Here is a 24,936-nt window from a genome sequence, read left to right on the forward strand (position 1 = left end):
AAATGACGGCTTTCCCTGCTGCCGCACAAATTCGGGGGGCGGCAATCACCAGATCCCCTATTTACCCTGTGTGCGGACTATAGCATTACTGCTATAGCTGCACCAAGCCTCAGAGCTACGCAGCGGGCGGCAGGTGCCGAAAAGCCTCCTTTCTCTCCCCCATCCACTGTGACCAAGTGTAAAGGTGCATCAGACTATAGTCTTTGGAAAATGAAATATCACAGACCAATCTTACCACCCTTCATGTAGTATGAGAGCCATACTCTACACAGTCTTTTCTATGGAGCTGATCTCCCCATCAGAAAAAATCTTTGCAGGATGCTGCACACACAGACGCTGTACAGACACAAAAGATCAGTATCTGCAAAAGATCTGTTCCTGCCAAAAATCCATTCCTGCAAATTGCTATGATAGTCTATGAGATCTGCAGATCATCATACACACATGATTTAACTGACATTCATCTGCAGATCAGATCCGCCAGGATGGATTTTCAGATCTGCGGATGACTGCTTGATCTGCAGATGAATGTCAGTTAAATCATATAAACAGACAAACCGAGAGCCCAATATAGTGTAGTAGGTATTAGCCCAAATGGAAAACAATGAAAGGTAAGTATTATACTTACAAACACGGGTTACCGCTAAGGCAACCACTGTATAGGCAGGTGGGGAGTATAAGCCTGTCCCCACTCAGGAATAAGATGTCGCTCTCCGTGATAGAGGAAAAAAGGGTATATCACCCATCCACCAAGGGTGGTTCACTGGATCAATCGATGTACAGAGGCGCCAGTAGGATAAAAGATACTAAAAGGTTTAAAATGACTAGGTGGTGGCGGTGGACCAACCGACCCAATATAGACACGATGCTGTCAATTAAAGTCAACAAGAATTTATTCACATACTCCAAAAAACATATGTTTTTTGGAGTATGTGAATAAATTCTTGTTGACTTTAATTGACAGCATCGTGTCTATATTGGGTCGGTTGGTCCACCGCCACCACCTAGTCATTTTAAACCTTTTAGTATCTTTTGTCAGTTAAATCATGTGTGTATGATGATCTGCAGATCTCATAGACTATCATTGCAATTTGCAGGAACGGATCTTTGGCAGGAACAGATCTTTTGCAGATACTGATCTTTTGTGTCTGTACAGCGTCTGTGTGTGCAGCATTTGCAAATATTTTTTTGTGATGTGGAGTTCAGCTCCATAGAATAGACAGTGTAGAGTATGGCTCTCATTCTACATGAAGGGTGGTAAGATTGGTCTGTGATCTTTCATTTTCCAAAGACTATAGTCTGATGTGTGTATGCACCTTAAGACTGGTGTCTGGGATCGTGGGGGGCATAGATCACCCTATATACGAGAGGTGATCAATAAGTTGCTAATCGTATCAAGTTGATGCAAGCTTTATGTTAATTTTATTATTTAACATTTTAGGACATGAATTTCTCATGCTCATTCCTGTGCTTTCAAGGATCGGAAATTCACGTCCTGCAGTAAAAAAAAAACACCAACGCACGCTCGTGTGAGTGCGCATGCGTGCTTCTGCATTAAAAGTGAATAATTGCTGCTGATAACAGTAATCATTCATGAAAACTTAAAGAAAAAAAAAAAACAGCTGAACAGTTTAAAAAAAAATGTTAAAGTGACACACAAAAATAATAAAGTGTTTTCCCCCTTGTAGTAAAGTGTTAACTCCTACCTAGCTAATTAACCACTTGTGACACATATACTTGGCCTTAAAGGAAACCAGAGATGGGAAAAGGAAAAAAAAATAATACCTGGGGCTTTCTCCAGCCCTAACCGCCTGGATTGCTGCCACGCCGACGTCCTCCGCTGCCCGCAGCTACGAGAACCGGGTCCCGTCACTGACGTCATCGTAGCCGGCCTACGCAGGAGAAGTGCGCCCTCTACGTATCTCTCCAGCAGCTGCTAGATACGCAAACAGCGCACTTCTCTTACGCTAGACTGGCTCCGACTGACGGCAGTGCGGGGACCCGGTACCGGAGCTGCGGGAAGCGGAGGATGGTGGCGTGGGAGCGATCCAGGCTGATGGGGCTGGAAGAAGCCCCAGGTATGTATAAAATCTATTTCCTTTTTGTCTCTGGTTCACTTTAAGAGATGTGCCACGCGTGATAGTTCAGGGGCTCAACGCTGTACAGATGCATTGCTGTGCTGTAGCCTAGTAAATGTAACTTGCACAGCACTGGTGTCCCCAAACTGTGCTCCCTAGTGATTGCATGCAATTTCTACAGACACGCAGGCTAGTGATAATGGTACACGACATGCTTAACTACTGATGTAACATGGCATATAGGGTATCATTTTAACTGGGACAAGCCAAGTAATATATTTTGAGGTGTTTTATAACTGTGGCACTTGTCATGTGAAACAAACAAAAAAATGTCAAGTGTTAAATGAAAACAAACGTGTATTTTCTACATTTACATCAATTTATTTCCCTAAGAGATCAAATAATTCTTGGAAACAAATATTATCCTAAGAAAGCCTAGATTTTTCCTGAAAAAAAAACAATATGTGCATCACTTTGATGGTGTAAGTAATCTAAAAAAAATATTATTGCTGTATCATAGCGACAGCTGAAATGCTAAAATTGTCAGGAATCTTAAAGTGTACCTGAGTTGGGGAGGAAGAGAAAAATTATACACACCTGGGGCTTCTTCCAGCCCCCTCCAGGCTGATTGCTTCCTTGCAGTCCTCCTGTGCCGCCTGGAGTTCCGCCCCGAAAGTCCTTCAGTCAGGGCCGGTCGGTGAAGGTGCAGTCCGGCCACATGCAGTCCCTGTTGCCAGGAGCATTCTGAGCCTGCGCAGTAATACTGTGTACTGCACATTAGTAATGTGCAGGTGCAGAACGCTCCCATCAATGGGAGCACGCCAGGGGTGCATGCGCAGCCGGGCCACACATGCACAGTGCACCCTAGACTGGAGTACTTTGGGGCCGAATTCCAGAAGGTCCAGGAGGCAGAGGAGGACAGTGAGGGAGCAATCAGCCTGGAAGGGGCTGGAGAAAGCCCCAGGTATGTATAATTTTTCTCAGGTTCCCTTTAAAGTGTAACAGAGATAAAACAATAGCAAGAATCGACACTTACCCGCGGCTTCCCCATAAGCACATCGCTGTCCTTCCGCGGTCTGCCATTTAGCCGCAATAAGCCCCGGTAACTGGTTCAGTCGCGTCAGTCGGGGTCTTCTGCTTACGGGGCTGGAGGAAGCTCCGGGTAAGTATCGATTCTTGCTTTTGTTTGATCTCTGGTTTACTTTAAGGGGTGAAAACTCTGGAATGCCAAGGTGTTAATCTATGCAGGTTGGATACGGCCGGGATCAGCTACTGCTACGACACCATTTCCACTCTACATACATTTGCATGACCTTTTAAAAAACTCTGAATCAACTTGTTATTAGTATCTTATTGCCCTTCAGTACGCCACACCTGTCCCAGAACTTCCAGACAGAAGTCTGTAAATCTACAAGTGCACCCCCCGAGAATAATATGCAGATCACTCACCCATCACAGTGACATTGCTGGAGCCATTCTGGACTTTGGCTGGCTGCTGCGAGTTGTTGTCTGTGGTCTGAAGATGGGAGTTGCAGTCCCTGTGCAGATATAAAAGAAATATGATCACTAGGTATACAGGCAGTGCCCTACCTTCAAACGGCCCGACTTACAGAGTTCCATACATTCATACAAAGTTATCGTCTTGTGCAAAATATAAAGTACAGTTTTTGTTATTGCATATTTGTGTTGGTACATAGTACAGTATTGTATAAACTGTTGTAAGTAAACAAAAAGACATTGTTTATACTATGGGCCTGATTCACTATTCGGTGCTAACCTAGTTAGCAAGCCTAAAGGCTTTGGGCATGCTAACTAGGGTGCTAAGCAGTTAGCACTCAGAAAGGTGAATCAGGCCGTGCGCAAAGTCCCGCGCGCGCAAATTCGGGTGCCCACTAAACGTCGCATCCCGATGCGTCAAAAACGGCGCAACCGATGCGCCTATAAGGGAGCATTGGGTACGACCTTAACGTTGCATAGTGCGCCGTTTTTGTCACACTGCGATGCGACGTTTCGCGCACCGGACTTTGTGCACGGAAAGTTTTGTGCGAGCGCTAATTAGCGCGCACTAAGCATCTTTTGGCGTGATAAGGGGCTTTTCACAAGTTAACAGTTAGCACCGCTTTGTGAATCAAGCCCTATATGTCCAAATCCATAGTTGCCTGAAAGTAAATAATTTACCCATTTACCCACGTCTCACCATGTACAACACATGCCTCAACTTACTAACTGATTCAACTTACATACAACCTCCCAAAACGGAACCTGTTTGTAAGTAGGGGACTGTCCGTACTTTATAGGGGGCTCTATGAAGAACTAGTGGACCAGGCACATAATAGGAATCTGTTACACAACTGTTATCTAGCGCTCTGGTCGATATTATAGTACTTAACCCTCCATGTGGAGGGGAGCCATCTGTGATTTCCACAACGGAATGCTATATCAAATTTTTACACAGGTGTCTGCTTATAAATACAATTTTTATTATTGCACATACTGCATACAAAAACCCTCAACCCCCATTAAAATGGCCTAATTGAGTTGTATACTTTTGGAGCCATACACGACTGTGTCATTTACTCAGCCTCTTTCACACCGCAATCAACCTGAAAGTTCGCACTACTCCCTGGAGCAATTTATTTTCTGCAGCTGCCCATTGATTGCCCTTAGATATTGCAAAGTCTCAGTTTAAAGCGCAGTTCATTCCCACAGCATAAGCTTAGCTACTATATCCAAGCCTTAAATCGGAACTGTAGATACAAATAGATACTAATTGTGCCACAGAGACTGTGTACCACAAAGACTGTGCATGCAGTGGCTGTTGAATGAATTATGGTCATGTATGTGTGTCTTTTGGAGGGAGGAAGTAAGGCTCAACACACACCATACAATCTTGATTGTTCAATCTTACCACTTTAATGTAGTATAAGAGCTTATCCAATCAATCATTCAAGGTATTTTCAATCTGTTGGCCCTTATATTACATAGATTTGGTAAATCTATACAACCAAGATTGTATGGTGTGTGTTGAGCTTTAGTCTGCTCCAAGAAGTTTCAGCATGTAGTGTTGGTGGTATAATGGTTAGGATAGCAGCTTACAGAGCGGTAGGCCTGGGTTCAAATCCTGGGCCTGGCCAATATATGTGAGTTGGCTTTTAAAATCCTACAAAAGCATGTAGTGTTGGTGGTGGTATAGTGGTGAAGAGAGCTACCTACCGAGCACATGACCTGGGTTCAATTCCTGGCCAAGACCTGGGTTCAATTCCTGGCCAAGGTATGTAAGCTGGCTTTTGAAATTCTACAATTCCCTGGAAGACGAGACTCTGGGAGTGAGGGAGGAAGGAGGAAGGGAGAAGGAGTCTACTGAGTAGAAAGACTTCTTATTAGGCAGAAATCAGTTAGGGGGAGGAAATTTTGAATTCTGTAAGATTCCGCGGAAATCCATTTTGTTCCACGGAATTCTGAAAAACGGCTATAGCAATTCCGTTCCGTCGCTTCGGAACCGGAATCACGGAATTTAAAATTCGGCAGAATGCAGCGAGCATCCCTACTGGCTATACACAAGGGGGATATGGCTATACACAAGGGGGATCTGGCTATACACACTGGCTTTTTACAAGGGGGATCTAGCTACCCCCACAAAATATAAGCCATCCCCAAAAATAAGCCTTAGCACATATTTTGAAGGAAAAATTAATTAATATAAGAGTTTCCATAAGGAGGAAAAAAAACCATACCGTCCTGTACCAACATGGTTTATTGCATCATGTGGCACATCACAGGATCCAAACATTGGAATGGCTCCTAGCTTGCATCAGGTTTCTATGTAACTAAGGCAGCTGTGGTAGTGGAAGGAGGGCGGGGTCAGGCACCGTGGTGGGACATTTTACCAGTTTTCTCCTGAGGGATATTTTACATCTTCCGTTTAAAATACATTTTCAGCACTTTGCAATTGAAAAAGTACTAAAAAGTAGGTGAAAAAGTACTTTCATAATCATTCTGATTATTTTCTTGCTTGCTGGTGGCTTAAAGGAAACTTGAGACGCTACACTGTGCCTGATTTATAATTACCCGGGACTCTCTCCAGTCCCGACCGGGAACTCCCTCGCCATCCTCCCCAGCCACTCCATTGTCCCATAAATGCTGAAGCTCCGATAGCTTGCCAAGTCAGGGCTCTTCTGTGCATACGTGGGCTAGGCGCGCATGTGCCCCTGTGGCCGTGAGCGTTCTGTGCTAGGCAAACAGAGCAGCCATAGAGAACAACGAGGGAGCCCCCAGTCCACATGGGGCTGGAGGAAGCAACAGGTAAGTATAAATCAGGCACAGTGGGGGACATTTATCAAGAGTGTCTGAGACAAAATATTAGTAGGTTTTAAGAAATCCATGCAGAACGGTCTCAGACATCTTAAGAAACAACAGAGTAACCAAGCAGCTCAGGGTGACCCAAACTACTAGGAATGTATAGGGGGATAAAAGGAACCAAAAAGCCCTCCTACTAAAAAAGCAAAGCTTGGTGTAATTGCCTTCTTAAAACAGAAGGAAATTTCCAATAATTTAGTTATAAATGAACATTTGTGGTTACCCACAATGCACTACTACTAAATATGCAAATTATCCCTTTTCGCCCTTGTTAAGCCAAGCAAGCATCCAGAACCGCTGGTGTCTAGCAAGCCTATAGCTTTAAGTTTTACACAGCCATATCAAACTGTTTTAGGAAGGCAATTACACCAAGCACATCTTAAGAAATCATTAGATAGTACAGATTCCTTCTAAAACTGTTGTAATATAGGAGAAGCTAGGAAAGACTCTCAGACAGAGCAGTGAGTGAGGGGAATTGCTGTTGCTGAGGTAACCAATACATCTCCTGTATTGATAGCAGCAGGCTCTGAGGAGAAATTCAGCAGGGGGAGGAGCCCTTCACAAATCACCTCTAGCCTGCACTCTTAAAGAGGAGCTGTCAGCAATACTATCTCAGAAAAAAAACAAATATATAAGTAGATAAATACTTGCTCTACTTACATAACAGATGTATTGCACTGTCCTGCGCAGTACTTTTCTCCGTTGGAGAGAGCACACTGCACATGCTCAGACTGGCCGAAGTTACGGGACCCGGTATTGGATATGGAGAAGGCTGAGGATGGCAGCGTGAGAGCGATCGGTGCGCATGGGGCTGGAGGAAGCTCCAGGTATGTATAAATCTTTTAAAGGACAACTGTAGTGATGGGAATATAGTTGCTGCCATATTTATTTCCTTATAAGCAATACCAGGTGCCTGGCTATCCTGATGATCCTCTGCCTCAAATACTTTTAGCCAAAGACCCTGAACAATGATCCAGCAGATCAGGTGACATTATTGTCAGATCTGACAAGATTAGCTGCACACCTGTTTCTGGTGTTATTCAGGCACTACTGCAGCCAAACAGACCAGCAGGACAACCAGGCAACTGGTTTTGTTTAAGAGGAAATAAATATGGCAGCCTCCATATACCTCTCACTACAGTTGTCCTTTAAAAGACAATTTATGGATAAGACTTGAAAATATGCACTATGAGAAAACTTGGAAAAAAAATAAATTGGAACAGGCCCACTGGGGGACATTTATCAAGAAAGTCTGAGACAAACTATTGGTAGGTTTTTAGAAATCCGTGCAGAACTGTCTCATCTTACATCTTAAGAAATCACGAAATAGTGCAGTTTCCTTCTAAAGTTGTTGTAAAACAGGAGGAGTTAAAAAGGTCTCTCAGATAGTGCAGTATGTGAGAGGAATTGCTGTTGCTGAGGTAACCAACACATCTACTGTATTGCATCAATGTCGAGCACTGAAAGGGTTAAGCACAGAACAGCTTCACAGGACACAGAACAGCTTCACGGGACACCTGGCAGGAGGGGGGAGCAGCACTTCACAAATCATGTCTAGCCTGCACTGCTGCACTATCTGTAGAGCTGCTATTAAAGAGACACTGAAGCGAAAAAAAAAATTATGATATTATGATTTGTATGTGTAGTACAGCTAAGAAATAAAACATTAAGATCAGATGCATCAGTCTAATTGTTTCCAGTACAGGAAGAGTTAAGAAACTCCAGTTGTTATCTCTATGCAAAAAAGCCATTAAGCTCTACGACTTTCAAAGTCGTGGAGAGGGCTGTTATCTGACTTTTATTATCTCAACTGATTTCTTTTGTTCTGCCAGAGGAGAGGTCATTAGCTCACCGACTGCTCTGAAAGAATCATTTTGAATGCTGAGTGTTGTGTAATCTGCACATATTAGAGAATGATGCAATGTTAGAAAAAACACTATATACCTGAAAATAAAAATATGAGAACATTTTCTTTGCTGCTAATCTTCTAGTAATTATTAATAGTACAAAACCAATTCATTATATCATGGTTTTTTTTATGCTTCAGTGTCTCTTTAAGCACTTCTTAATCTGCAGCAGTTTAGGAATGGATTTGCACTTTTTTTTTAAAGATTCTTTTATGGATTTGCACTTTTTTTTAACTGTTGTGCAGTTCTAGAAAGTCATGGTAAACTGTTGCTATTACGTAAGATTTAAGAATTTTATTATTATCATGCAGAACAGTCCCCCTGCTTGTCAGAACTGTTTAAGAAGAGAAAACGGTTGGTAATGCTTTGATAAATCTGGCCCACTGTATCTTCTAATTAGTTCTCTACATAATCACCTGCTTAAAGCATTTATCATATCATATCTTTTTAAAAGGTTTTTAATGCCTTTGTTGTAGTAGCATCACACTCCTCACTTATAGGTAGGGAGAATTAAAGATGAGGGACGTCATGATAATGCTGCTGAACAGTTACCTGCATTCTGCAGCCTGTGACAATCAGTGCAGTGAGAGAAGACATTAACCTGCCAGATGAAAGCTACATTACACAGGAAGAATACCTTGTGTGACAGATGAATGAAAACTGCCATTACTTTCTGGATGACAGTTCGTACATAGAGGATTGCATGGGTAGAAGAATAGAAATTATTTATATTACGCCCTTTTAGGACAGGCTAATGAGGCTCAGTATGGATAATTTTAGCATTGGGAAGAGTAAGGTGGAGCTGTGTAAGGATATGACTCATAAGTGTTGATCACTCACAGGAGAGCTGACGGTGTCATAACCAGACACTATGAGGGAGAAGATCCCTCACTGAACCAAAAATGACATCACCACCTAGTATGGCCACATCATCTCAACCAGGGGCGTAACTGGAAACCACTGGGCCCCCCTGCGAACTTTGGATGGGGCCCCCTCCTGCCAAATTCCCTGCCCCGCCTGGGCCCCCCCACCCCTGCTTTCTGGACAGGTAAACTGAGAACCTATTTTATTCAGTTGGCTAGTGCACACTTGAATGTGTTTTCCCCATGCAGATAAAAATTGACAGCAGTGAAGCACTGGAACAATTTTCTCTATCAATTACATTAGCTTCTGTGATAAAACATGCTTGTTTTCACACATACAGATACACATGGTGTGCAGAAAATGCATACAGAAAAACGCACACAGAAAACTGACAGACAAGTGTGCTCCCAGCCTCAGCTTCCTAAAACACTCACTCCGACCATCTCTGATGGCACAGAACCTTTGTCTACAAAACTTTGTATGATTCCTTATCAGTGGCTGAGCACATGCAGTCATTAGAACAATTGTGCAGAGAGCAGATATATTTCTTCTCTCCTTGCCCTTAGTTGTCAGTCTCTCAGGACGGGGCCCCCTGTGGCTTCTGTGCCCCCCTGCGGATGCATCCCTTGCAGGGTCTATTGTTACTCCCCTGATCTCAGGTATCAAACCAATTTCCTCACAGATTTCAAATGCTGTGAGTTCCCCTTTAACAGACAGTTCCACACATAGGCCTCAATTCACTAAGATCATGCTGGAGATAATAAGGCAAGAGAAAACTTACCTCCACATAAGAGAGAGTTATCTTATCTCTTCATTCCTTAAGTTACCTCCTCTGTAGTTATTTTCACATGCAGTTAATAAACAGCCTGTCATTAACTCTGGAGTTATTTTAAGGATTGAAGAGTTAACTTAAAGACAGAAGAGTTAACTTTAGGTTTGCCTGAGGTAAAATGTTTCCTGAATACTACATGCCTTATCACCATAGTAACAACTCTAGAAGAGTTATTAAAGACAGGAGATAAGCTTAGTGAATTGAGGCCATAGCCTTAGGTTGCACATATCAAACTGTCACCTTCTATGGAATGAATGAATGAATGAATGACTACAGTGCTGGCCGACTGACTGAAAGACCTTGCTGTGTTCCTTTGTTAGAGAAAGTCAATGAGAAGTACATTCAATGCAAACTATATGCAGATTGGAACTGGCCCAATCAAAATCATTTAGGTTCCACTGGCAGGTCCTTCATTTTCAACAGATTCAACCTCAGCTGTGAATCTATCTTTTCAACAGCTGCTAAATGACAAACGTGTGCACTGTAATCTCTTGTCCCCAGGGCCGAGGCAGAGGTGAGAGAGGCTCCAGCCTCAGAGCGCAGTGTAGGAGGGGGTGCACAACTCACTCAGCTATCATTCCACTATTGTGTTTGATGCAAAGAGAAATAAGAAAAGGTGATGCATGGCAGCCAGTGACTGCAAGATAGATAACTAGAGATTAAGATGCTTGGGGGGGGGGGGGGGGGTGTAGTGTTGGGGGTCCTAAGGCACCTCTTAGTCTGATAGCAATCAGTGTGTGACGGCTGAGGTGGGTGGGAAGGATGGAGGGGTGCACTTGTTCAGTGGAATCCTCCCCTCTCCATAGATCATGTCGCCTGGCTACAGCTAAACAATATACATGGATTTACATTTATGACAGACAGAAATTCTGCATGTTTCAGGGCTTTATGGACGAAGGTTACTGACTCTACCATCTTCAGGCATGAGGTGTGGCTCCCTGTAGGAGCTTGGCATGGATTGGGGGGAGGAACAATGACCCGGAGGGTTCACACCTCAGAAAGAGAATCCAGACAGACATTCTACAAGCTGGTGTGAAATGACAGAGGACAGATGAAAAGGAGGGACACTCAGTACACAGAGAGAGGAAGGTCTCCAGCTCAGGCAGATGGAACTGGTGATGAAATACATCCCAGGACACACAGCTGTCTGTACACCACTAGCCCCACTCCCACAGGCCACAGTATGGAATCACTGGCAACAAACCAGACCCATAATGCATCACTGCAGGACAGCCAATGTGGCCAAAGCCATTCTTTCCTCCTCAGAGCCAGGCATTTACAGCACAGAAATTGCTCTCAAAATCACCCCAAAAGAAGCTTGGGCAATGTAAGCTGAGCATATGGGGATAAGGTACCTGATTAGAGGTTACGTCAGGGAAAACTGCAGGCCAACATCATCTTAAAGGCACAGTTAGACTATGCAGTGGAAGGTTTTTGTTTATGTTTTGCAACCTGTTTTTTGTACATATAGTGTAAATATCACATAGACATTTTAAACAGCACAAATAAAGCACTGTAAAGCTGGCCACTAACGGTCCAATTTATAGCGAAAAATCATTTGAGCGATCAGAAATTCTGATCAGATTGGTTGTAAATAATTTCCATTGGTGGACACAATCGAATATGAACGAGTGAAAAAAATGTCGCCCGAATGAATTTTCATCGAACGAAAATTTGGATTTTCTTGGTGGTCGTGATAGATAGGAAGCAATGATTGGTTAGTTGATGGTGTAGTGAACGATTTTTCGTCCGATCAGAATTTCTGATCGCTCAAACGATTTTTCGCCATAAATTGGACCGTTAGTGGCCAGCTTTACTCTCGCTACCTGTCGCCCTGTGTTATACCTACCATCTATCCCCCTTGTTACACCCCCTACCTATCACGTGTTACACCTGCTACCTATCACGTTGTGCTAGACCAGCTACCTATCCCCCTGTGTTACACCCGCTACCTATCCCTGTGTTACACCCGCTACCTATCCCCCTGTGTTACACCCGCTACCCATTCCTGTGTCACACCCGCTACCTATCCCCCTGTGTTACGCCTGCTACCTATCCCCCTGTGTTACGCCTGCTACCTATCCCCCTGTGTTACGCCTGCTACCTATCCCCCTGTGTTACACCCGCTACCTATCCCTGTGTTACACCCGCTACCTATCCCCCTGTGTTACACCCGCTACCCATTCCTGTGTCACACCCGCTACCAATCCCCCTGTGTTACGCCTGCTACCTATAACCCTGTGTTACGCCTGCTACCTATCCCCCTGTGTTACACCTGCTACCTATCCCCCTGTGTTACACCTGCTACCTATCCCCCTGTGTTACACCCGCTACCTATCCCCGTGTTACACTCGCTACCTATCCCCCTGTGTTACAACCGCTACCCATTCCTGTGTCACACCCGCTACCTATCCCCCTGTGTTACACCCGCTACCTATCACGCCCTGTTATACCCGCTACCTATCCCCCTGTGTTACAACCGCTACCTATCACGTTGTGTTACACCTGCTACCTTTCCCCGTGTTGCACCTGCTATATATCCCCCTGTGTTACACCTGCTACCTATCCCCCTGTGTTACACACACTATCCTTTTCTCCTGTGTTACACCTGCTACCTATCCCCCTGTGTTACACCCGCTACCTATCACGCCCTGTTACACCTGCTACCTATCTCCCTGTGTTACACCTGCTACCTATCCCCCTGTGTTACACCCGCTACCTATCCCCCTGTGTTACACCCGCTACCTATCCACCTGTGTTACACCTGCTACCTATCCTCCTGTGTTACACCTGCTACCTATCCTCCTGTGTTACACCTGCTACCTATCCTCCTGTGGTACACCCACTACCTATCACGCCCCGTTACACCCGGTACCTATGCCCGTGTTATACCCGCTACAACAGGGGTGCCCATTAGTTAGATCGCGATCTACCGGTAGATGGCAAAGGACTTATGGTAGATCCCGACCCCACTACATTTTCCATTCTGTATATACAAGTGTGTTCCTAAAATTGTACATTAGTAGATCATTTTGACTTGCTAATTTTTTAAAGTAGCTCACAAGCCGAAAAAATGTGGGCACCTCTGCGCTACACATTCCTTTGAGTGTTACACCCACTACCTATCCCCCTATGTTACATCCGCTACCTATCACGTTGTGTTACACCAGCTACCTATCCCCCTGTGTTACATCCGCTACCTATCCCCGTGTTACACCTGCTAACGATCTCTGTGTTTCATCCGCTACCTATCACGTTGTGGTACACCAGCTACCTATCCCCCTGTGTTACATCCGCTACCTATCACGTTGTGTTACACCAGCTACCTATCCCCCTGTGTTACATCCGCTACCTATCCCCCTGTATTACCTCCGCTACCTATCCCCCTGTTACATCCGCTACCTATCCCCCTGTTACATCCGCTACCTATCCCCCTGTTACACCTGCTATCTATTCCCCCGTGTTACATCCGCTACCTATCACGTTGTGTTACACCAGTTACCTATTGCCTCGTGTTACACCCGCTACCTATCCCCGTGTTACACCTGCTACTTATCCCCTGTGTTACATCCGCTACCTATCACGTTGTGTTACACCAGTTACCTATTCCTCCGTGTTACCCCTGCTACCTATTCCCCCGTGTTACACCAGCTACCTATCCCTGTGTTAAGCCTGCTACCTATCCCTGTGTTACATATGCTACCTATCCCCCCGTGTTACACCAGCTACCTATCCCTGTGTTACACCTGCTACCTATCCCTGTGTTACATCTGCTACCTATCCCCCTGTGTTACACCGGCTACCTATCCCCGTGTTACACCCGCTAACTATCCCCCTGCGTTACATCCGCTACCTATCCCTGTGTTACACCCGCTACCTATCCCCGTGTTACACCCTCTACCTATTCCCCGTGTTACATCCGCTACCTATCACGTTGTGTTACACCAGCTACCTATTCCCCCGTGTTACACCAGCTACCTATTCCCCCGTGTTACACCCGCTACCTATTCCCCCGTGTTACACCCGCTACCTATCCCTGTGTTACACCTGCTACCTATCCCTGTGTTACATCTGCTACTTATCCCCCTGTGTTACACCCACTACCTATCCCTGTGTTACACCTGCTACCTATCCCCCTGTGTTACACCCGCTACCCATTCCTGTGTTACACCCGCTACCTATCACGTTGTGTTACACCCGCTACCTATCCCCCTGCGTTACATCCGCTACCTATCCCCCTGTGTTACACCCGCTACCTATCCCCCTGTGTTACACCCACTACCTATCCCTGTGTTACACCCGCTACCTATCCCCGTGTTACACCCTCTACCTATTCCCCTGTGTTACATCCGCTACCTATCACGTTGTGTTACACCACCTACCTATTCCCCCGTGTTACACCAGCTACCTATTCCCCCGTGTTACACCCGCTACCTATTCCCCCGTGTTACACCCGCTACCTATCCCTGTGTTACACCTGCTACCTATCCCTGTGTTACATCTGCTACTTATCCCCCTGTGTTACACCCACTACCTATCCCTGTGTTACACCTGCTACCTATCCCCCTGTGTTACACCCGCTACCCATTCCTGTGTTACACCCGCTACCTATCACGTTGTGTTACACCCACTACCTATCCCCCTGCGTTACATCCGCTACCTATCCCCCTGTGTTATACCCACTACCTATCCCCCTGTGTTACATCCGCTACCTATCACGTTGTGTTACACGAGCTACCTATTCCCCCGTGTTACACCCGCTACCTATACCCGTGTTACACCTGCTACCTATCCCTGTGTTACATCCGCTACCTATCCCCCTGTGTTTCATCTGCTACCTATCACGTTGTGTTACACCAACTACCTATTCCCCTGTGTTACACCTGCTACCTATTCCCCCGTGTTACACCTGCTACCTATCCCCCTGTGTTACACCTGCTACTTATCCCACTGTGTTACACCTGCTACCTATCCCCCTGTGTTACACCTGCTACCTATCCCCCTGTGTTATGCCTGCTACCTATCCCCTGTGTTACACCTGCTACCTATCCCCTGTGTTACACCCGCTACCTATCCCCCTGTGTTACACCCGCTACCTATCCCCCTGTGTTACGCCTGCTACCTAACCCCTGTGTTACACCTGCTACCAATCCCCCTGTGTTACACCCGCTACCTATCCCCTGTGTTACACCCTTATCCTTTTCTCTGTGTTACACCCGCTACCTATCCCTCTGTGTTACACTCGCTACCTATCCCTCTGTGTTAAACCTGCTACCTACCCCCCTGTGTTACATCCGCTACCTATCCCCCTGTGTTTCATCTGCTACCTATCACGTTGTGTTACACCCACTACCTATCCCCCTGTGTTACACCTGCTACCTATCACGTTGTGTTACACCAACTACCTATTCCCCTGTGTTACACCTGCTACCTATTCCCCCGTGTTACACCCGCTATCTATCCCCCTGTGTTACACCTGCTACCTATCCCCCTGTGTTATGCCTGCTACCTATCCCCTGTGTTACACCTGCTACCTATCCCCTGTGTTACACCCGCTACCTATCCCCCTGTGTTACGCCTGCTACCTAACCCCTGTGTTACACCTGCTACCAATCCCCCTGTGTTACACCCGCTACCTATCCCCTGTGTTACACCCTTATCCTTTTCTCTGTGTTACACCCGCTACCTATCCCCCTGTGTTACACCCGCTACCTATCCCTCTGTGTTAAACCTGCTACCTACCCCCCTGTGTTACACCTGCTACCTATCCCCGTGTTACACCTGCTAACTATCCCCTGTGTTACCCCCTTATCCTTTCCTCTGTGTTACACCCGCTACCTATCCTCTGTGTTAAATCTGCTACCTATCCCCCTGTGTTACACCCGCTACCCATTCCTGTTTTAAGAGCATACATGTTAAACTCCGGCCCGTGGGCCAAATCTGGCCCTCAGAGCAATTCAGTTTGGCCCCCAGTTGGTTTCCCCAGTTTACATTATGTTTGGCCCACTCTAGACCACCAGGAAAGCTATGTTGGAGGTAAAGCCCTTAAACACCAGGGAAGCCATATGAGAGAGGTAGAGGGAAAGCACTATATACCAGGGAACTGTATTGGAGAGCAAGGGGCCGCTAGACACCAGAGAACTGTATAGGGGGGCCATTAGACACATGGAAACTTTATAATACTTTGTATTTGAGGTCGACACTCCTGATTTAGAGCAATCTTGTACTTAGTCACTGCCTCTTATCTGGCAGTTCGGCTGTACAGTATACTTTCTCACTACTACAGCAGTATTAGCTGCTCTCACAAAAGGGGCCCTGCTATGCCTGGCAAACAACCATTGACAGATTGCAATGCAACCATTCCCCCACACCCACTCAACCTCCCTCCCCACATGACACTTGCCGGGGTTCAGTACTGGAGCACCTCAGATGATGACATCACAATGGGTCAGAAGGGGGTATGGCCTGTTCAGCAGGGCATGGCAGGGTGGGAAGGGGTGTGGCTGCACTACTGAACCAGGAAGTCCAGCCAGACAGCAGTACCGAGATGCTGCATTCGATTGGATTATTTTCACCCTCTAAAAATGTGCATAAAATTAACATAAACCTTGCATCAACTCGTAATTATTAGCAACTCATTGACCATACCCTACTGCTGGGGTACTGTAGCTGGACAGTACGGGGTCACTCGAATTTAAAGAGGAACTCCAGTAAAAATAATGTAATACAAAAGTGCTCCATTTCTTACAATAATTCTGTATAAAAGATTCAGTCAGCGTTTGCCCATTGTAAAATATTTCCTTTCCCTGCATTCTGACATTTATCACATGGTGACATTTTTACTGCTGGCAGGTGATGTCAGTGGAAGGAGATGCTGCTTGCTTTTTTTTGCAGTTGGAAACAGCTGTTATTTCCCACAATGCAACAAGGCTCCCACAGTGTGATGTCAGAATCATGGTCTTGACATCACACTGTGGGGGGGGGGGGGGGGGGGGTTACCACAATATCAGCCATACAGAGCCCCCTGATGATCCATTTGTGAAAAGGAATAGATTTCTCTTGGGCAGGAGAACAGAGGCGCCAAAAGGATAAAAGGAAGCCAAATGAGCTTAAAAAAAAACAAATTCTTGGTAAATAGAGGAGGTAGTGGTGGACTTACCTCCTCCAAGTAGACACACGACTACTGTAGAAAAGACAGTCAATATATTTTATTTATGAACTCTAAATATGCAACGCGTTTTGCAGGTTTGATCCCGCTTCATCAGGCAATAACAACAGAGCAATAGCATATGTGGTCAGTAGAAGAACCAGGCACCTCTGGCTCTTCTACTGACCACATATGCTATTGCTCAGTTGTTATTGCCTGATGAAGCGGGATCAAACCTGCGAAACGCGTTGCATATTTGGAGTTCATAAATAAAATATATTGACTGTCTTTACTACAGTCGTTGTGTGTCTACTTGGAGGAGTTAAGTCCACCACTACCTCCTTTACTTACCAAGAATTTGTTTTTTTAAGCTCATTTAGCTTCCTTTTATCCTTTTGGCGCCTCTGTTCTCCTGCATAATATTGAGTCCACCCTGGGTGGAGGGTTGAACACCCTTTTTCTCATCTACAGAGAGCGACTTCTTATTCCTGAGTGGGGTCAGGAAAATCTCCCCACCTGCTTTTACAGTGGTTGCCTAATGGTAACCCTGGTTTGTGAGTATAAATATTTACTCTGTCTAGTAACCATTTACCAGTACATATTACACTATTGGGGCTCTTGGTGTTCCTTGTTTTTAGATTTCTCTTGGGAAAGGGGGTATCAGCTACTGATTGTGATAAAGTTCAATTCTTGGTTACGGTTTCGCTTCTGAGAAAAATCTGAAATGTAAACGAGATTAGAGGAGCAGAGGCACCCTGCAGAGATAAACACATTCAGCAGCATAAACCATCAACATCATAGAAATGCTGAATATAGAGCCTCCAACATACACAAAGTCCTCTTTATAGCCTGATAGTTGTGCAATAAGAGTGGCCTTAAAATGAGAGCAACAACACAAACCTGACTTTGTCCAGAGCAAAGTGACCATTCTCGAAGATCATCTCACCGTCTGAGGCATCTGCAGGGTAGAAACAAACACGGTCAAAAGCAGTGATTAGTGACAGGGGCTCCCGCTCAGTGGCCAGGAATGCTGTACTTACCATCATAACTAGGCACTCCTTGCTCCACACGGCCTTCCTCATGCTCTGTGTGCCCCTCCCCTCTGGGCTCCGTGCCGCCTCTGTGCTCCTTCTGCTGGTTTGGCCACACTGGAGTGTTCTTTACTGGAAACAGAGTGAGAAATGTAGATAAAGCAAAGGAAGGATGCATAAGTACCACCTCTCTGTAAAGATTATTTCAACAGCATCTCCCCTCACCCCAAAGGAGAAAGGCAGTCACAACCCTGAGGAAAGAATCAGTCACAACCCTGAGAAGAGAGACAATCGCAACCCTGCGGACACAGGCAGTTACCCGAGCAGAGAGGCAGTCACTCCCCTGAGGAGACCGTCACTCCCCTGAGCAGAGATGCAGTCACCCCTGAGGAGGGAGGCAGTCACCCCTGAGGAGGGAGGCAGTCACCCCTGAGGAGGGAGGCAGTCACCCCTGAGGAGGGAGGCAGTCACCCCTGAGGAGGGAGGCAGTCAACTCCCTCGTATCAGAGAGGCTGTCACTCCCCTGAGGAGAGAGAGACATCCCACTCCTCTGAGGAGAGAGTCAGCCCACTCCTCTGAGGAGAGAGACAGCCCACTCCTCTGAGGAGAGAGACAGCCCACTCCTCTGAGGAGAGAGACAGCCCACTCCCCCTGAGGAGACAGCCCGCTCCCCCTGAGGAGACAGTGATTAAAACACAAATCAAAGAAAGAAAAATAAAGCCACTAACCCACTGTGTGGAGTAATAAGTTGTGTTACAAAGTCTTGTGGAGTGGCGAGCAATGTAACCGGCGTCCGTGAGAGCCAATCTATTACACACATTCAATCTGCAGAAACACGCAATCTGCGCAATGCGATTTTCAATTTATTTTTTTGCCTGCAATATTTTTTAGACCTTTTGCAACTTTTTAGATTACAAAATACATTGAAATTATAAAAAGCACTCAAAGTGTGGAAGAAAGCAGAAGGTCATCAGGTTTTAAAACTCAGAAAACATATGAGCTAGCGGATTGCGGGCGAATACGAAAAATATCCGATTCTTGAGTGGGCCATGGACTTCAATAACCGGCACATGCAGCAAAATGCATGCAAATACCTGTCTTCCCTGCCTAAAAGTCACAAAAAATGAACTTTTAGTATTGTTTTGGGTGACAATTTACCATAATCTGCTACTGAGATGAGCAGCCTGTTCTGTACTATGGAGAGGGAAGTATGGGCAGCGTGTTCTGTACTATGGAGAGGGGTCGGGGGGAGGACGAGCAGCATGTTCTGTACTATGGAGAGGGGAGGGGAGGATGGGCAGCCTGTTCTGTACTATGGAGAAGGGAGGATGATGGGCAGCCTGTTCTGTAATATGGAGAGGGGAGGGGAGGATGGGCAGCCTGTTCTGTACTATGGAGAGGGGAGGGAGGAAGAGCAGCATGTTCTGTACTATGGAGAGGGGATGATGGGCAGCCTGTTCTGTACTATGGAGAGGGGAGGGGAGGATGAGCAGCATGTTCTGTACTATGGAGAGGGGAGGATGAGCAGCATGTTCTGTACTATGGAGAGGGGAGGATGGGCAGCCTGTTCTGTACTATGGAGAGGGGAGGGGAAGATGAGCAGCATGTTCTGTACTATGGAGAGGGGAGAGGAGGATGGGCAGCCTTGTTCTGTACTATGGAGAGGGGAGGGGAGGATGGGCAGCCTGTTCTGTACTATGGAGAGGGGAGGATGAGCAGCATGTTCTGTACTATGGAGAGGGGAGGATGAGCAGCACGTTCTGTACTATGGAGAGGGGAGGGGAGGATGAGCAGCATGCTCTGTACTACGGAGAGGAGAGGATGAGCAGCATGTTCTGTACTATGGAGAGGGGAGGGGAGGATGAGCAGCATGTTCTGTACTATGGAGAGGGGAGGATAAGCAGCATGTTCTGTACTATGGAGAGGGGAGGATGAGTAGCCTGCTCTGTACTATGGAGAGGGGAGGGGAGGATGAGCAGCCTGTTCTGTACTATGGGGAGGGGAGGGGAGGATGAGCAGCATGTTCTGTACTATGGAGAGGGGAGGATGAGCAGCCTGTTCTGTACTATGGAGAGGGGAGGGGAGGATGAGCAGCCTGTTCTGTACTATGGAGAGGGGAGGATGAGCAGCATGTTCTGTAATATGGAGAGGGGAGGGGAGGATGAGCAGCATGCTCTGTACTATGGAGAGAAGAGGATGAGCAGCCTGTTCTGTACTATGGAGAGGGGAGGGGAGGATGAGCAGCATGTTCTGTACTATGGAGAGAGGAGGGGAGGGGGAGCAGCCTGTTCTGTACTATGGAGAGGGGAGGGGAGGATGAGCAGCATGTTCTGTACTATGGAGAGGGGAGGGGAGGATGAGCAGCATGTTCTGTACTATGAAGAGGGGAGGATGAGCAGCCTGTTCTGTACTATGGAGAGGGGAGGGGAGGATGAGCAGCCTGTTCTGTACTATGGAGGGGGGGGGGGGGCGGATGAGCAGCCTGTTCTGTACTATGGAGAGGGAAGGATGAGCAGCATGTTCTGTACTATGGAGAGGGGAGGATGAGCAGCCTGTTCTGTACTATGGAGAGGGGAGGGGAGGATGTGCAGTATGTTCTGTACTATGGAGAGGGGAGGGGAGGATGAGCAGCATGTTCTGTACTATGGAGAGGGGAGGGGAGGATGAGCAGCATGTTCTGTACTATGGAGAGGGGAGGATGAGCAGCCTGTTCTGTACTATGGAGAGGGGAGGGGAGGATAAGCAGCCTGTTCTGTACTATGGAGGGGGGGAGGGGGGGCGGATGAGCAGCCTGTTCTGTACTATGGAGAAGGAAGGATGAGCAGCATGTTCTGTACTATGGAGAGGGGAGGGAGGATGTGCAGCATGTTCTGTACTATGAAGAGGGGAGGGGAGCATGAGCAGCCTGTTCTGTACTATGGAGAGGGGAGGGGAGCATGAGCAGCCTGTTCTGTACTATGGAGAAGGGAGGATGATGGGCAGCCTGTTCTGTAATATGGAGAGGGGAGGGGAGGATGGGCAGCCTGTTCTGTACTATGGAGAGGGGAGGGAGGAAGAGCAGCATGTTCTGTACTATGGAGAGGGGAGGGGATGATGGGCAGCCTGTTCTGTACTATGGAGAGGGGAGGGGAGGATGAGCAGCATGTTCTGTACTATGGAGAGGGGAGGATGAGCAGCATGTTCTGTACTATGGAGAGGGGAGGATGGGCAGCCTGTTCTGTACTATGGAGAGGGGAGGGGAAGATGAGCAGCATGTTCTGTACTATGGAGAGGGGAGAGGAGGATGGGCAGCCTTGTTCTGTACTATGGAGAGGGGAGGGGAGGATGGGCAGCCTGTTCTGTACTATGGAGAGGGGAGGATGAGCAGCATGTTCTGTACTATGGAGAGGGGAGGATGAGCAGCACGTTCTGTACTATGGAGAGGGGAGGGGAGGATGAGCAGCATGCTCTGTACTACGGAGAGGAGAGGATGAGCAGCATGTTCTGTACTATGGAGAGGGGAGGGGAGGATGAGCAGCATGTTCTGTACTATGGAGAGGGGAGGATAAGCAGCATGTTCTGTACTATGGAGAGGGGAGGATGAGTAGCCTGCTCTGTACTATGGAGAGGGGAGGGGAGGATGAGCAGCCTGTTCTGTACTATGGGGAGGGGAGGGGAGGATGAGCAGCATGTTCTGTACTATGGAGAGGGGAGGATGAGCAGCCTGTTCTGTACTATGGAGAGGGGAGGGGAGGATGAGCAGCCTGTTCTGTACTATGGAGAGGGGAGGATGAGCAGCATGTTCTGTAATATGGAGAGGGGAGGGGAGGATGAGCAGCATGCTCTGTACTATGGAGAGAAGAGGATGAGCAGCCTGTTCTGTACTATGGAGAGGGGAGGGGAGGATGAGCAGCATGTTCTGTACTATGGAGAGAGGAGGGGAGGGGGAGCAGCCTGTTCTGTACTATGGAGAGGGGAGGGGAGGATGAGCAGCATGTTCTGTACTATGGAGAGGGGAGGGGAGGATGAGCAGCATGTTCTGTACTATGAAGAGGGGAGGATGAGCAGCCTGTTCTGTACTATGGAGAGGGGAGGGGAGGATGAGCAGCCTGTTCTGTACTATGGAGAGGGGAGGGGAGGATGTGCAGTATGTTCTGTACTATGGAGAGGGGAGGGGAGGATGAGCAGCATGTTCTGTACTATGGAGAGGGGAGGGGAGGATGAGCAGCATGTTCTGTACTATGGAGAGGGGAGGATGAGCAGCCTGTTCTGTACTATGGAGAGGGGAGGGGAGGATAAGCAGCCTGTTCTGTACTATGGAGGGGGGGAGGGGGGGCGGATGAGCAGCCTGTTCTGTACTATGGAGAAGGAAGGATGAGCAGCATGTTCTGTACTATGGAGAGGGGAGGGAGGATGTGCAGCATGTTCTGTACTATGAAGAGGGGAGGGGAGCATGAGCAGCCTGTTCTGTACTATGGAGAGGGGAGGGGAGCATGAGCAGCCTGTTCTGTACTATGGAGAAGGGAGGATGATGGGCAGCCTGTTCTGTAATATGGAGAGGGGAGGGGAGGATGGGCAGCCTGTTCTGTACTATGGAGAGGGGAGGGAGGAAGAGCAGCATGTTCTGTACTATGGAGAGGGGAGGGGATGATGGGCAGCCTGTTCTGTACTATGGAGAGGGGAGGGGAGGATAAGCAGCATGTTCTGTACTATGGAGAGGGGAGGATGAGCAGCATGTTCTGTACTATGGAGAGGGGAGGATGGGCAGCCTGTTCTGTACTATGGAGAGGGGAGGGGAAGATGAGCAGCATGTTCTGTACTATGGAGAGGGGAGAGGAGGATGGGCAGCCTTGTTCTGTACTATGGAGAGGGGAGGGGAGGATGGGCAGCCTGTTCTGTACTATGGAGAGGGGAGGATGAGCAGCATGTTCTGTACTATGGAGAGGGGAGGATGAGCAGCACGTTCTGTACTATGGAGAGGGGAGGGGAGGATGAGCAGCATGCTCTGTACTACGGAGAGGAGAGGATGAGCAGCATGTTCTGTACTATGGAGAGGGGAGGGGAGGATGAGCAGCATGTTCTGTACTATGGAGAGGGGAGGATAAGCAGCATGTTCTGTACTATGGAGAGGGGAGGATGAGTAGCCTGCTCTGTACTATGGAGAGGGGAGGGGAGGATGAGCAGCCTGTTCTGTACTATGGGGAGGGGAGGGGAGGATGAGCAGCATGTTCTGTACTATGGAGAGGGGAGGATGAGCAGCCTGTTCTGTACTATGGAGAGGGGAGGATGAGCAGCATGTTCTGTAATATGGAGAGGGGAGGGGAGGATGAGCAGCATGCTCTGTACTATGGAGAGAAGAGGATGAGCAGCCTGTTCTGTACTATGGAGAGGGGAGGGGAGGATGAGCAGCATGTTCTGTACTATGGAGAGAGGAGGGGAGGGGGAGCAGCCTGTTCTGTACTATGGAGAGGGGAGGGGAGGATGAGCAGCATGTTCTGTACTATGGAGAGGGGAGGGGAGGATGAGCAGCATGTTCTGTACTATGAAGAGGGGAGGATGAGCAGCCTGTTCTGTACTATGGAGAGGGGAGGGGAGGATGAGCAGCCTGTTCTGTACTATGGAGGGGGGGGGGGGGCGGATGAGCAGCCTGTTCTGTACTATGGAGAGGGAAGGATGAGCAGCATGTTCTGTACTATGGAGAGGGGAGGATGAGCAGCCTGTTCTGTACTATGGAGAGGGGAGGGGAGGATGTGCAGTATGTTCTGTACTATGGAGAGGGGAGGGGAGGATGAGCAGCATGTTCTGTACTATGGAGAGGGGAGGGGAGGATGAGCAGCATGTTCTGTACTATGGAGAGGGGAGGATGAGCAGCCTGTTCTGTACTATGGAGAGGGGAGGGGAGGATAAGCAGCCTGTTCTGTACTATGGAGAAGGAAGGATGAGCAGCATGTTCTGTACTATGGAGAGGGGAGGGAGGATGTGCAGCATGTTCTGTACTATGAAGAGGGGAGGGGAGCATGAGCAGCCTGTTCTGTACTATGGAGAGGGGAGGGGAGCATGAGCAGCCTGTTCTGTACTATGGAGAAGGGAGGATGATGGGCAGCCTGTTCTGTAATATGGAGAGGGGAGGGGAGGATGGGCAGCCTGTTCTGTACTATGGAGAGGGGAGGGAGGAAGAGCAGCATGTTCTGTACTATGGAGAGGGGAGGGGATGATGGGCAGCCTGTTCTGTACTATGGAGAGGGGAGGGGAGGATGAGCAGCATGTTCTGTACTATGGAGAGGGGAGGATGAGCAGCATGTTCTGTACTATGGAGAGGGGAGGGGATGATGGACAGCCTGTTCTGTACTATGGAGAGGGGAGGGGAAGATGAGCAGCATGTTCTGTACTATAGAGAGGGGAGGATGGGCAGCCTGTTCTGTACTATGGAGAGGGGAGGATGAACAGCATGTTCTGTACTATGGAGAGGGGAGGATGAGCAGCATGCTCTGTACTACAGAGAGGAGAGGATGAGCAGCATGTTCTGTACTATGGAGAGGGGAGGGGAGGATGAGCAGCATGTTCTGTACTATGGAGAGGGGAGGATGAGCAGCCTGTTCTGTACTATGGAGAGGGGAGGGGAGGATGAGCAGCCTGTTCTGTACTATGGAGAGGGGAGGATGAGCAGCATGTTCTGTACTATGGAGAGGGGAGGGGGAGCAGTCTGTTCTGTACTATGGAGAGGGGAGGATGAGCAGCATGT

At 47.6% G+C, this 24,936-nt stretch overlaps 1 protein-coding gene across 1 annotated transcript in view; it reads right to left on the bottom strand.

Annotated features, from left to right (window-relative positions):
- Positions 1–24,936, bottom strand: part of LOC137538478 (NEDD4-like E3 ubiquitin-protein ligase WWP2) — a 209,280-nt gene that overhangs the window by 114,399 nt on the left and 69,945 nt on the right. Inside the window, exons 3-5 of the mRNA XM_068260693.1 lie at positions 18,225–18,347; positions 18,085–18,142; positions 3,528–3,616 (exon numbers count right to left, since the gene is read on the bottom strand). Of these exons, the coding sequence (XP_068116794.1) occupies positions 3,528–3,616; positions 18,085–18,142; positions 18,225–18,347 (270 nt within the window). The remainder of the gene's footprint in view (positions 1–3,527; positions 3,617–18,084; positions 18,143–18,224; positions 18,348–24,936) is intronic.

This window comes from Hyperolius riggenbachi, chromosome 11 (genome assembly GCF_040937935.1).
Source record: "Hyperolius riggenbachi isolate aHypRig1 chromosome 11, aHypRig1.pri, whole genome shotgun sequence".
Lineage (NCBI taxonomy): Eukaryota > Metazoa > Chordata > Amphibia > Anura > Hyperoliidae > Hyperolius > Hyperolius riggenbachi.